Consider the following 14,992-nt stretch of genomic DNA (forward strand, 5'->3'; position numbering starts at 1 on the left):
CTGAGGCGAGGGGAAGCCTCTTCCCCCAGTGCAGCCTCTGCGGCCGGCGTTGCCTCTCCAGCTGTTCGTAGGCCTGGGAGAGGCGTGAGGGTCCGCGGAGGGTAGAGCCAACCGCGGCCGGGCCTAGCCCGCCCGCCCCCCGCCGCCCCAGCCCTCCGGCCAGAAGCGGCCGTGGGGCGGGCGCCTCCGGGGCAGTTGCCCCTGCTTCTGACAGGCACTGTGCTCACAGCCCCGCTGTCCGCCACGTCCCCGGGCTCGGCCGACGGCGCCGCGCGGCGGGTGACCTCTCCGGGCCCGGCGAGATGACGGATCCCTGCTCCCGGCCGGCTCGGCTTCCTCCACGCCGCCGGCCCCGGCTCGTGCGGTTCCCGCCGCCGCTGCCCTTGCTGCTGCTGCTGCAGCTGCTGCTGCTGCTGGCGGCCGTGGGGCCGGCGCGCGGCTGGGAGAGCGGAGACCTGGAGTTGTTTGACTTGGTGGAGGAGGTGCAGCTCAACTTCTACCAGTTCCTCGGGGTGCAGCAGGTAAGCGGCGACCCCGGGCCGCCCGAGGGCCGCGCCTCCCCGGCAGCAGCGTGCGGGGCCGGGCGGAAAGGAGGCGGTGGGGCGGGCTGTGACCCGGTTCCCTCCGAGGGGGCCGGGCACGCGGGAGAGAACTGGTCATCCTGGGCTTGGCTGCCCTCCTCAGACCGATCCACACCGGAGTCTCTCCTTAACAAGCCTCGGAAGGAACGGCCCGCCTTCCCCAACTCCTCACCCCCCGGCTCCCCTTCTCAGGTTCCCGTCTCAGTGACAGGCTGTTCGGTGCCACCAGCCTGAGGTGGCGAGGGACGCTTCTCTTTCCTCTGCCATTCCGGGGCAAATCCTTGCACCTACCTATGCTGGGGGAGAGAGGAAGACTGGTGCGGGTAGATCTTTTACCCTTTCCTTTCTGGCCCCCTGAATGTGGGAAAGAGGAGTAGCATCTCAGTTTAAATTTTCACCTTCCCAGTTACACTTGTCTTTTTTTTTTTTTTTTTTAAGCCAGCTTCCTTTCCTCTGCCTTTCGGGGAAGATAGGAATGCATTTTGCTTGGTGTCTGGTTGCAGAAGCGTTTCTTGCACTGTACTTTGGAATCTGTTTAGTCTGTTGGATGAGGGTTCCTATCACAGTTTCGAAATCTGGAGTAACTTGAAGCCTCCACCGTGTTGGTCCTGGAAGCCATAGAAGGAGCTCTCAAGTGTTCAGGGCAGGAGGGGCGCTTGGGTTGCTCCAGGAAGAGAAGCCCAGCCAGCAGCACAGGATCGTTGTCTATTTCTTTTCCTTTCGTTTCGTTTTCTTTCCTTTTTTAGTGTGAGACTTCAACTTGTAAAGTCCGTTTATTTCTCTACTTACATCTTGGGAGTGGTGAATGAGGGTAGACATCCTGTCTCTGAATCCCACTAAGAGAAGATGCCATTTCACTGATTTAAGGATTATGGGGTGAAAGTCTTGGAATTTCTGACTGAGCCCTGCATAAAATGCTTTGAATAGTTGCGAGGGCAAATGATAATAACAATAAGGTTTACCAACTATTGTTATTAAAGGCACATTTCACGTGACCAGATATGAAATGCGCATTTCCCCCGACAGGATATCACACACTTCTGTGAATTGTGGAGCTTAACGCTAAATGGAAATTTACTTTTCAGTTGAATATAATTGAATATAGAAGTGCTTTTGCCGTGGCACTGTGATTTTAACAAATTTCAATTTTGTAAGAGTTGTAAATAGTTTAAGCCATTTCACGTTTCAAATTCTTATGTACGAACAATTATGTGGTAATTGTCTATTCATTATCTTCACTTGATGCCACTTCCTGCTCATAGAGACAAAGTGTGCCTCATTTGAAAGGAAATAGTGATGCAGTATGTGTAAAAGTCATTAGTGAAATATAATAAGGAAGACTTTTAAGAATGCCTTTAATATTGAGACTATCTGTTAGAATTTATCATGATTGATTAAATTTTGTAGCCAGAGTTTTATACATAACCTATCCAGGGGTTTTGAAGGTGTTTTTCAGTTATTCATGGACAATTTAAGAGAATACAGAAACTTAGTAGCAGTGGTTTAAATTTTGCATTATGTAATCTAGCTTGCATGTGAACGCTTGTAGAATTTTCATTTATAAATTCATGCGATTTAATTTGTAGAGTTAATTAGGCTGGTGTGAACAACTGGAGCATTTAACAATATGGGCAAAGATGGGAAAATAAAGAAGCATAGATAACTGAGAAGATTCTGTGTCAAGATAGCATTTGAACAGAAGGATCTAGAAAATTGTTTTAATCTGTGTTTCTCTATCCATTTGTGTTGAAATTGGCAAGAATGCAGAAGAAACTACCTAAGCAGAGAAACTGATGGAGAAGGAACAGCCAGTGAAGTAGGAGGCAAACCAGGCAAAGTTGGTCTCTGTCAAGTGAAGAAAGTATTTTAAGGCAGAGAAAGTGATCAGCTGAGTTAGATGCTGGTGATAATTCAAATAAGATGTGTTCTGAGCATTGTTGATTTTAATAGTGTGTAAGTCATTGACTACCTCATCAAGAGCTGTTTCAGTGGAGTGGTGAAATCAATAATTGGTTACATTGGATTCAGGGGAGAAGGAAGGGGGCCGAATTAGAGACAATAGAAAAAGTTCTTTGAGATATCCACCCCAAACTGGATGCCAGGATGATTAGTGACAGAATGTGGCATCCATTTTATCCCATTTTCCAGCAGGCCTAAGATAGTTCGTTCAGTCACTCACTAAACTCTGTAATTGGAATAATCAGTGACTTTTAGAACTTAGACTAGGCCACTTACTGACTTAAGACCTTGCCAAGTTAGTTGCCCTCATTTGTAGGACAAATGGTATTTTCTTTCTGTATTTCATAGTGTACATTTAAATATTTATTGAATGCAAAAATGTAAAAGTGGTAACTAAAATTAAACTAATTCACTGAATAAGTAATTGCTTGACGGATTTTACTCAATAGGTTGTGTTTATATGTGGCCTTTTTTGCTTACATACAGCAAACATACATCTTTTGATGTATTCCTAGAATTCAGATTGGTGCTAGAAGCTTTGGAAGGGATTCCAGAAGTATTTAGTGGTGGTGTATACACAGGTGGCATACCAGAGGCTCAGCCTATTTTTAGAATGACTTCAGTTGTTCACAGGACATTCCAATTAGAATGTTGCATCTTTTCAGAGGATACAGGGTAGATGATTAGAGGAATGTAGGGGGAAAAGGTGTGTTATTGAAATATCTTTCATTCGTAACTTAAATTCTAAGTCCCTGAATAGTGTTTATATTTCCTCTTAACAGCTCCTGCTCTTTGGACACCTGTGTTTCTTGTGGGATCAGTGGCAATTCTGGTTTTTTTTGTTTTTCGTTGTCTTTTGGGGCCATGACTTTATAGTGTTCTAGCCAACAATAAATACTTCGTAGTCTTTTAAATATCTGTGAATTGAAATTGTTACAGCCTAAGTTGTCTTAAACTTTTGCAGTGTTCACTCTGAGGAAGTCAGTTTTCTCAGTGCTAATCATTACAGATCCCTGTATTTAGAGCTAGAAAAAATGTGCCTCTTTCTCTTATGAAGTTTTTAATAACTGCATCCTTACTTTCAAGTGAATGCTGAAACCTAGTTATAGAAGAAAAGCTATTGTTAAGTGACATGTGCTTACAAAATGTTGGATGTTAACTTTATGATGAGAATTAATCTTTGTTGGAGGGTGATTACCGTTGGTTTGCCTTGCTCGGTTGGGAAAAGCTAACCAGTCAGAAAGCTATAAGCGGTGGGGCTCATTCTCTTCTCTGCCCCAGACCAGTAAGGCAGTTATCCTGGCCAGATTTGCTTTTGAGTGTGCTATCTCAAAGTCTAGGCTTGCTATGGGAGAGCAGAAGTTGCTAGCAAGCCTGTTTGGCTCCCATACCTAATCTAAATTCTCCAGTAGCTTTTCAGCCATAAAGATGATATTTGATCTCTATTTGCTTGACTTCTGTGTTCAGTTTTTATGGATGGGAAAAAGCACAAAGTCATTAATTGTGCCTTCTCAAACCCCGTCATGGTACTTTCTAGAAATAAAGAGGAAGATCTCTTTCATAAGTGCTTGGTGAACCTGTGCTGTGAGTATTGGTTATCTCCAGTGGTTCTTGTAGTGGATTCCCCTGAGCTTGTGGTATTAGTTGCATATAGCTCAGTTTTTCTTTAGTGAGTCTATTCCCTTGTAAATCTATGTCATGTAATAACCACTCCCCCATTTTCATTGTAGAATCCAAAATGATTTGTTAATTTGGAGAGAGAGAGAGAGATACAAAATCTGGAATGGTAGATAACCTTCCAGCCATTTATAGTTCTGATGTAAGCATATCATACATAGAGTTAGAGCTGAATAAATACTTATTTAATTGTATACATTATCTGCATCAGATTGGATTTTTGTGAAAGTGGTTTGCTTTTCTTATGTATACACTGTTTATTGGAGGTTGCCTGGACGTACTTCATGTGAAAAACACAAGTCTGTTGGGAGAATTTTGCCACATAATCAAGAGCTGATGGAACAGAATTCCTCTTCTAGTTGTAAGGTTCCTTTTTCTTTTTATGCTATTCATTTTTTTCTTTACACTAATTTTAAGAACAATTCTAGAATAGTTTGTGTTTTCTTACTCATAGATATATCCTAAGTTTAACTGGGAAATTGGAATTTCCTTTCCAAGAGACTACACAAGAATTACAATTATTCTTAGAAATACATTCTAAAATCTTTTTATGAAAGTCACCATTTTACCCAGTGATTGGTGTAGTGATGAATTTCAGCATCGTATGTTCTATTCAGTGTTGGGAATGGAGGTGAGGGTAGGTATTTGACTTGATGGTTGCTAAGAGAACTTACGTGGCAGTTGTAAGTAACACCTATACAGGTAGTTTGGTAAAATGCCTGTTATTTTAAGCCTGTTCTCAGCTCTGTTTTCTATCAGTGAAATACTCCACAGACTGCTACTGTATGGTCTTGGGAATCTTTTTCTGAGTCAGACATTATTGGGTCTATTTGGACAGTAACGATGTCAATTAATTCCACCCAGAATTAAAAATAACGCCAAAGCCTTTCTTGTATAGAGGTGTGCAGAGACGGAAGGAAAAGAGTTGGAATGAAAAGAGAGACTTTATTTTTTTAGGTCTCAGTTTTCCAATTTAATTCAGGGGAGTTCCATTAAACATGAATTCTTTAGTTCACTTCTTTTTAAAAAATTTTATACAAGTTTAAAAGTTACTTTCCATTTATAGTTATTATAAAATACTGGCTATAGTCCCATGTTGTGCAGTACATCCTTGAGCCCATCTTACACCTGGTAGTTTGTACCTCCCCCATCCTACCCCTCCCTCCCCCACTGGTAACTACTAGTTTATTCTTTATATATGCGAGTCTACTGATTTTTTGTTAAATTCACTAGTTGTATTTTTTAGATTCTACATGTAAGTGATATCGTATGGTATTTTTCTTTTACTTCACTTAGCATAATACCCTCCAAGTCCATCCATGTTGCTTTAAATGGCAAAATTTTCTTCTTTTTGTGGCTGAGTAGTTTCTGTGTGTGTGTGTGTGTGTGTGTGTGTGTGTGTGTGTGTGTGTATGTATACACACACCATGTCTTCTTTATCCAGTCTGTTGACAGGTGCTTCGGTTGTTTTGATGTCTTGGGAATTGTAAATAATGTTACTATGAACATTGGGGTGCATGTATATTTTTGAATTCTTTTTTTTTTCTTTTTATATATATACTCAGGAGTGGAATTGCCGGGTTATATGGTAGTTCTGTTTTTACTTTTTCGAGAAACCACCATACTGTTTTCCACAGTGGCGGCACTAATTTACATTCCCACCAACAGTGAACAAGTGTTTCCTCTTCTCCACGTCCTCTCCAACATTTGTTATTTGTGTTCTTTTTGATGGCCGCCATTCTGACAGGTGTGAAGTGATATCTCCTTTTCATTTTGATTTGCATTTTCCTGATGATTAGCAACGTTGAGCATCTTTTCATGTGCCTATTAGCCACCTGTATTTCTTCTTTGGAAAAATGACTAGTTCTTCTGCCCATTTTTTCAATCGGGTTGTTTGTTTTGTGATGTATGAGCTATTTATAAATGTTGGATTTTAATCCCTTATTGGTCATACCATTTACAAATATTTTCTCCCATTCAGTAGGGTATTTTTTCATTTTGTTTCCAGTGATTTCCATTGCTGTGCAAAAGCTTTGAAGTTTAATTAGGTCCCATTTGTTTTTGCTTTTATTTCCTTTATACTTCAGGAGACAGATCCAGAACAGTACTGCTGTGATTTTTGTCAAAGAGTATTCTGCCTGTGTTTTCCACTAGAAGTTTTAGAGTATCTGCTCTTATATTTACATCTTTAATCCATTTTGAGTTTATTTTTGTATTTGGTGTTAGAGGATGTTCTAATTTCACCCTTTAACATGTGGCTGTTCAGTTTTCCCAGCACCATTTATTGAAGAGATTATCTTTTCTCCATTGTATATTCTTGCCTCCTTTGTCATAGATTAATTGACCATAGTGCATAGGTTTATTTCTGGGCTTTCTATCCTGATCCATTGATCTGTGAATCTGTTTTTCTGCCAGTAGCATACTGTTTTGATTACTGTAGCTTTGTGATATAGTCTGAAGTCAGGGAGTGTGATTCCTCCAGCTCTATTCTTCTTTCTTAAGATTGTTTTGGCTATTCAGGGTCTTGTATTTCCATATAAATTTTAAAATTATTTGTTCTAGTGAAAAATGCCTTTGGTATTTTGATAGGGATTGCATTGAATCTATAGATTGCCTTGGGTAGTATGGCCACTTTAACAATATTGATTCTTCCAATCCAAGAATGCAATATATCTTTCCATTTGTGTCATCTTCAATTTATTTCATTAGCATCTTACAGTTTTTGGAGTACAGGTCTTTTGCCTCCTTAGGTAGTCTTATTCCTAGGTATTTAATTCTCAAAGAGAGACTTCTGCTTAAGTGAAGTAAAACCTTAGACTATTTTATAATGACGCTATAGTCATACGTATTTTCAAAAACCTTTATTTTCATCAAAATATTTATTTGTGAAAGAGTTCTATACTAATAAAGGTAAAATACGATTGTTTTAAGTAACATCATAGTATTCTATTTTAAGATCTAAATTTTTATTTTTTTTAACATATTCACTGAAATTCTTGTCTAAGAATGTCATTGGGACTTAATTAGAAATTTAACCTAGAATTTGTGTCTCATTCTCATCCTCCTTAATACTAAATTAAATAAGGTTAGGACTTACTCACTTATTCAGTAAGTGTTTCTGATTACCATCATCCAGCAGCTGGAATCTCACGTGTAGTCAGGTATATTGAAAGAGCAAGGGCATGCCACAGTCTGCATTTCTGGTTAGAATGTGTCCATAGAACAATATGCTGTATTATTAGACAGATGCCCATGTTAGTGCCAGTGAGGCAGTGGGCATAAAGCTATGTGCAGCTACACAGTTAGCTAATAGAATCTGAATTAAATATTAAAGGTGAGAATCTAGGATCAAGAATTTAATAAAGGACACATGTCATAGTATAAGCAACAGTATTAAAATGTCACTGAGTGCAAACACTTGAGTTCTAAAATAGAGTAATTTTCTCATTTAAACAAATTCTGGAACACATATAACCTCTGGTTATAGAAGGTACAGGAATTTTTAAAAGCTATGTGAGACCCCACTGTGTCATGTATAGTGAACAGTAATCAAAATGAGTTAAGACCAGAAAGATTGTTGTTGTCATTTACTAGGATGGTCTGAACAGACCATAGATAAATCTTAGGGTCCATATACATGCCTGCTAAGGAAAATAGAGACTTCGTATTTCTAGCCAATACTTAGAGACTTTATACCGTTAAAATGGATCAGGTTAAGGAAGTTATCCCATGACCAGTTACCAAGAAGCCTCTGACTTTTGGGAATTAAAAAAAAAAAAATCTTAATCTTATTAGCAGTTATTTTCAGTTAACTGCACTTTTAGTTAACAGATAAAAGATTAGTATTTAGGTGCTTCTCTGACTTTAAGTAATGCTTTGTGTTAATATTGGTGATTAAATTTGATTCAAGGAAGTCAGTATATGTATGTATAATATATGTATAATGTGGGGTGGCTGGAAATTGTTACTTGTAGTTAAACATATCATATTTTATAAAGTTCAAATGGTTGCCATGATGTGCAGTTCTATAGTAGTTATACGTAATTAGCGTGACTTTCTGTCTCACACCTGTAGAATTATATATGGTTTCACTTAGAGTAAATTAGATCTTGAAGTTTGCTTTTGTGGACAGCTTCACAGGTTTTCAGCAATGCTGCCACCTCAAAACATTGTTGAAACTTCTTATTTTGAATTGCCTTCAAAGCCTGCAGCGTATTTGGTAGAGTATCCTCTTAATAGTGAATCTTTAAGACGGATGTGATTTTTGCATATAGCTAATAGTCATTTGGATCTAAATTTGGTGACTAAATTGGGTTAGCAAGCTTGGATAAGGACACTTTGGGTTGATAAAGAGATCTGAAAATAAATTTCAAGTAAGGTCCATAAACTGATTTGAGGACTGTTCTCAAAGAATTCCAGGGAAGTTTGGAGGGATATCAACATGAAGTAAATCTGTAGCCTTGCAAAGTAACAGAATGTATTCCAGTAAATAACTTTTGGAGTACTTATTACTTTGCAGGTAGCAAATTTTTAAAAGAATTTTTACCTGTAGGAGGAAAGCATGTAAATAAAAATTATCTTAATTTTAAAGAGGTGGGAGAATATTGATCTAGAAGAAAATATTCTATTTATCTACCTGTTTTTCTTTTCAATTTTTATTTTTTCTTTTACTTTTTCTGCCTGTTCTTAATGTTAAAAACAAGGCTCATAAAAGTATTGAATATATAATATTTCTGTAATAATGCTAGTTAAAGCAGAGTGGCAGAGAAACCAGTATAAATGTTATAGGGATAGAGACAATAGCTGAGCATAACCGTTGAAGGAGAAAGTAGGAAATACACAGAGAGAAAGAGATGTGCACACACACAAATGCGTAAATACAAATATTGTGTAAGTGGTAATGGAGTAATATCTCCATCTTGTGGCCTTCTTTGTATATTGTTGTCAAAAATGTTGAGGGGTTGTATTTTCACAACAGTAGGCATAAGTAGGAATAAAATACAAGTCAGATGAAAATAAAATGTTGGTCCGAGATTTTTTGCAGCGTTTTGCAAGGCCCTTTGAGACTGAACTTCCCAGCTGGTGTGCAATAAGCCATTGTGAGACAGTGATGCTGCCTTGAGTGGCCTTAATAGTTAACTCCAGTGGTGTCTCACAAATGTAATTTTCTGTGAAATACTATGATATGGAAAAGGTTGGAAAAGCACTGTGAGGGCATGCAGTTATGTTTTTTTTTCCAGGGGAAAATTTATAAGCCTGTGTGTGTAATACATATACACACATAACAGAAACATAAAATTGTCCCGTGTTATTACTCTCATCAAATCTTTCCTATACTAAAGATCCTCATTTAGCTCACATAGAACTGAGGGAATTATTTAACACATTGGTGAGAGAATCCAGATATAAAAGGAATCAAGAAGTCTGATGAATTAGCATCCTTCAGTTGTTTGATTACTTACTCTAGATGGTGGAATGACCATTAAACCTTACCACAGTTTGTGATAACTCAGAGGAATACTTTAATGATTTGTAACAATCCTCTGAAAAGGATACAGATGCCTTTGGAATGTATAAATACAAAAATTCTGAGTAGCCTAAAGTAATATTTCGTGACACTAGGAAATAAGGTATTATTTTACTTATAAATCTTGACTGTCATATTTCAGATTTTTGACAGGTGACAGAATTTTTAAAGCCATAGATCTCTTGGAGCAGCACTGTGTAATAGGTATATAATACAAGCCACATATGTAATTTTAAATTTTCTGAAAGCCATATTTAAAGTTTTTTTTTTGCTTATTTATTTAAATGGCAGTTCTGGAGCTTGCTAAGCATATACTCTACCACTGAGCTACACCCTCCCCCTTAAAAGCTATATTTTTAAAAGTAAAAAAGAAATAGGTGAAATTAATTTTAATAAATATTTAATCTCACTTGTCAAAGATATTATTTCAACGTGTAATCACATTTTTAAAATTTATTAATGAGACATTTCACGTTTTAGCTTTTTTACTAAGTCTTCAGAATCTGGTATGTATTTTATATTTATACTTCTAGCACACTTCAGATAGTAAATTTTGATTGAAAATACTTGATCTGTATTGAGATTTCATAGAATATGCAGCTGACAAGTAGATTCACGTGCTCAAATTCTTCAAACTAACAAGTAGATTCATGTACTCAAATTCTTCCGAACATACTTAAAAGCTTTCCAGTAACAGACTCAAATATCGTTTTTAAAATTTAAATATAAATGACTCATGAAAAATTTGGTTTCTGAGTTACACTAACACATTTCAAGTGCTCAAATACAGCTAACGGCTACCACGTTGGATTGGACAGCCTTGAAGAGTGAACATTTGTGTTGTAGAGATATATCTCGGTGTCTTTTGGATAAAATCACTGATTACTGTTTCCATTTTGTCAGGGACATAGTTTGTAGGCTTTGTTTTTATATTTTAACTCGTGGTTTTTGTTGTTTTGCTTTGTTTTTAGATTGTGCCAGTTGTGCTAGATACCATCTTCCTAGTTAGTTTTCTGTATGTTTTGTCCATTCTTTTCTTTGGCCTGTAAAGGCTGTTAGTATAATCCGTGCTGCTCTTCTAGGGACAATGGGTTCTGAATGTCCATGTGCAGAGATCTGTCTGCGGAGGGTGTTTCCAGGTAATCAGCGTAATCCAAATTAGTCATTTACTTTTGCTGACTGGCCTGTCATATTTTACAATTGTTAAATTGTTATTACTTTAATATATTATGTCTTTAATGATGCTTTGACCAAGAAATCACCAATGTCAATGTTGTAATTTTAATTTTGAGGTTGCCTATTCTCCTTGTTTATTCTGAAACTCACCCATCAAATATATTAGTTATGAAATGTTCACTATATTCTCTGTCATCTGTTTTGACTGTTGTAATATCTTTAATTAAATAATTTTAAAAAGAGGTTTCCAGATGCAGTTCTATTTGTGTGCCAGTCTTTTGGCTCTTTATAATATCGATCAGGGATTCCAAAGTCATCCTTTTTTACTAGCTGCCTTTGCTACCTCTGTATAGCTTCTAAAAGTACCGCTTTTCTTTGGACTGATTAATTGCCAATCTTTTTGCCTTTGCCTTTTGTAATTTCATAAGCAAGTAAGGAAAAGAAGTAGATCTTAATATTGATGGTTTGGGGGAAGGGTATAGCTCAAGTGGTAGAGTGCATGCTTAGCATGCATGAGGTCCTGGGTTCAATCCCTAGTACCTCCTATAAAAATGAATAAATCTAATTACCTCCTCCCCCTCCAAATTAAAAAAAAATAATATTGATGGTTCTTATCCCTATCTATTATTAAGTAGTCTTAGTATAAGAAAGAAATTGCACTGTGGTCAGAGATGTTAAAATTTCTATGCTGAAGGGAAAAAGCAAAAATGAAAATTAAAGAACCAATATAGAATCCTGTAGTTGGAAGAGACCTCACCAATATCGAACCTATTTCCTCTTGTAGAAATCTCTTCTGTAGCTCTCGCAGAAGACGGTCGTCCAATCTGTTTTGTATACGTCTAACAATGGGGAGATTATGAAACAACTTGATAAGTTTTTGATAAAAGTACTCAGTGGAAATTTTATTCTTATGTAAAGCCAAAAATCGTAATTCTTATACCTACTTTCAACTTCATTTACAATCTTTTGGAGTACCCCTGAATATATATTCCCTCTAAATTATTTTTCTGAAATGCCTTAAAATAAAATGCACAAGAGAAATAATTACCTGTTGATTCTCTCCACAACAGTAGTTATTAAAAAAAAAAACCCCACAGTTCTTTGTATAGCAGTTACGCCTCAAAAAAGCTGTTTTTAAAAAAGTTCAGGCAAGCTGACAAAGCTACTTGGTTTCATGCTTTTTAGATACCAGGCCCACCAGGAAGAAGACCCAAGCCACCGTAGTTACAGTTGTCTTGGAATTACACGAAGCCTGATTTGAGGTTACTGTAAATGATTCCCTGGGCTCATTAAAGTCAGCAACAGGAAATTTCTGAACGTTGAAAACATAAGTTGATTTGGAGTATGCCGGCTTTGATAATATGGACCACCTGATTGATTTAATTAAAATTTTATCCAGAAGTTGTTAGAGACTTTTAAAGCAAGACCCATGTGTATAGTTGTGTAGGTTGTGTGTCTGCTTCAAACCTATCATGATTTAAAAATGTTTTAGACTTGGAAGTTTTTATGAAGAATTGCACATAGGTGGTTACACTGTGAAGGAAATAATCTCTCATAATTAAAAAAAATTTTAGGTAAATTCTAGTTTTCAGATTCATCTTGAGTGGGTGTTTCTCACCCTCCTTTTTATTCACCCCTCCCTCAGGGCTTTACCATGGCTTTCGCTCCTTTCCCTCATACCAGGACAAGCAGTAGGTCTTATATAGGCAGCTTAGGGCTCCCTCCTGAGGTTATATTGAGGCCATTGCAGATCCAGATACCAAGCCTGCAGATAGCTTGGCCTGGTTTCAGCTGTTGGGCTGAAACCATGGCCTCTTAACATCTCAGATACATATTTTATAAGCCGTAGCCTCAGGCAGTGGCCTTCTCACGTTTTGCATTTTCTTCACAGGTGGTGGAGTCCCACTGCAACCCTAGGTTTCCAGCATCAAGCCTGGCTCTGATCCCAGGCCTTTTGTAGAGCACTTTTTGTCCTCATGACTTTGGGAGTCAGACTTCCCATTTCTTCAGCCTACTTACAGGTGTGGGGTCCAGGCTTTTAGCCTAAGCTCTGTTTGTGGCTACAAGTTTCCATTTGGTTTTGTCTACAGAGATGCTTAACTAGTTTTGATCATGGCTATATGTTTATAATTTTCTCTCTTTACATTTTATCATCGCTACATATTTGGAGTGGGTTTGGGAGGAAGTTCCTCAAGTACTTGCAGTGCTACTTTGATTCCTGAATATTTTTAAAAGCTATACTTCTCAAGTTATTATTTTTAATGCCATTTTTCTGTTATCTAAGAGCCTTTTACTACTTAATCATCCAGAAGTATTGTCAGGCCTGTTATTCCCAGCAATATAAGAGGCTGTTACCTAGGCATTAAAAGGAACAGTAAACCATTCAGCCCCTGTCCCTAACTGGCCACCATTCCCAGACGTGATCCTTGTCTGGGTGCTAAAACAGGCAAGTAACATTTCTAAAATCATCAGACCCCACAGGTTTCGAATATGATAATAAGTAGCTCCATTACCTCAGTGTGATGTGCACGGCCCTGTTACTGGAGGTGTATGGAGCAGAGTCCTGAAATGTGTCTTGAGCTTAGTTAGAAAAATATGCCAGGTGGGAGACAGAGATACAGAAACTCAGGTACATGTCAGAAAAAACATTGCTGGAGGAAATGAGTGGTCCTGAAGTTAAGTTCTTAAGTAGCAGAACCCCTGTATTAATGGATATTGGAGTTAAAAAAAGCCCCACATTTTCCTGTCTTCTTTACAGATAATGATGGCCAATGAGCAGAAGACATACAGTTGTGCTTCTGGTGAAGCCCTTAAAGGGCTTTTTTGTCCTCGTGTCTCCCTCCGTTCTGCTCACTGGAATGTAGATGAGATGTTAGGAGCAGCTGCACAGACATCTTGCAATTTGAGGTGACCTTGAGAAACCAGGAGCAGAGAGATAGTAGGGGCCTGGATTCTTGTGACTATGGGGCCACCGTAACTGCCCTGGACGTCACTTCTGCACTTTTTTTATGTAAGATATGTAACAGACCTCTGTCTTTTTTTTTTTTAAGAACAAATAACTTTTTTTTTTTTTTTTAACTGAACTATAGTCAGTTTTCAGTGTGTCAGTTTCTGGTGTACTGCATAATGTTTCAGTCATGCGTATGCGTACAAACATCCTTTTCATCTTCTTTTTCATTGTAGGTTACTGTAAGATACTGGGTATAGTTCCCTGTGCTATACAATAGAAACTTGTTGTTTGTCGTTTTATATATAGTAGTTAGTATCTGCAAATCTCAAACTCCTAATTTATCCCCTCCCACCCCCAAGACCTCTGTCATCTTAAAAGCCATTTGGTATATTGAGTTTCTATTACAAGCAGCCTGTCTTCTATTACACTGTTCTTTCCTGTATGAGGGATCGTTCTTTAAATATTTTTAATTAAAATTTTTATGTAAAAGCCAAGAAAAAGGAAATTTAAAAACACCCAAAGAAAGCTGCTTTTGACATTCTAATCTACATCATTTCAGAGTTTTTTCCCTCATATAGGGTTTTTTTTTTTTTTAACCTCAGTTAACTCTGCTCATACTGTTAACTGTGCCTAAAATTTCTTCTGCCTCCAGAAGTGCTCTAGATGAGTACATTTATGTGAGTACAGTATGCTGGGTTTTTTTTTTTTTTAATTGTGGCAAAACATGCGTAACAGAAAATGTACCATTTTAACCATTTTTAAGTGTACAGATTATTGACATTAAGTATATTGACAATGTTGTACAACTATCATCCATATCCATTTCGAGAACTTTTTCGTCATCCCCGATAGAAACCGTGTATCCATTAAAAAAATGACTCACCATTCCCTCTTCCCCCAGGCCCTGGTAACCTCTGACCTATTTTCTATGTCTAAGAACTTGCCTTTTCCAAGTTCCTCATGGGACTTGGAAGCATACAACATTTATCTTTTTGTGTCTGGCTTATTTCACTTAGTCTTCAGGGTTAATCCATGTTGTAGAATGTCTTATAATTACATTCCTTTTATGACTGAATAATACTCCATTGCATGTATACATCACATTTTGTGGAATGTATACAT

At 37.8% G+C, this 14,992-nt stretch overlaps 1 protein-coding gene across 1 annotated transcript in view; it reads left to right on the forward strand.

Annotated features, from left to right (window-relative positions):
* Positions 1-14,992, forward strand: part of DNAJC1 (DnaJ heat shock protein family (Hsp40) member C1) — a 149,520-nt gene continuing 134,528 nt past the window's right edge. Inside the window, exon 1 of the mRNA XM_074358370.1 lies at positions 1-521. Coding sequence (XP_074214471.1) covers positions 303-521 — 219 coding nt within the window. The 5' untranslated portion in view covers positions 1-302. The remainder of the gene's footprint in view (positions 522-14,992) is intronic.

The sequence above is a fragment of the Camelus bactrianus genome, chromosome 35 (assembly GCF_048773025.1).
Source record: "Camelus bactrianus isolate YW-2024 breed Bactrian camel chromosome 35, ASM4877302v1, whole genome shotgun sequence".
NCBI lineage: Eukaryota > Metazoa > Chordata > Mammalia > Artiodactyla > Camelidae > Camelus > Camelus bactrianus.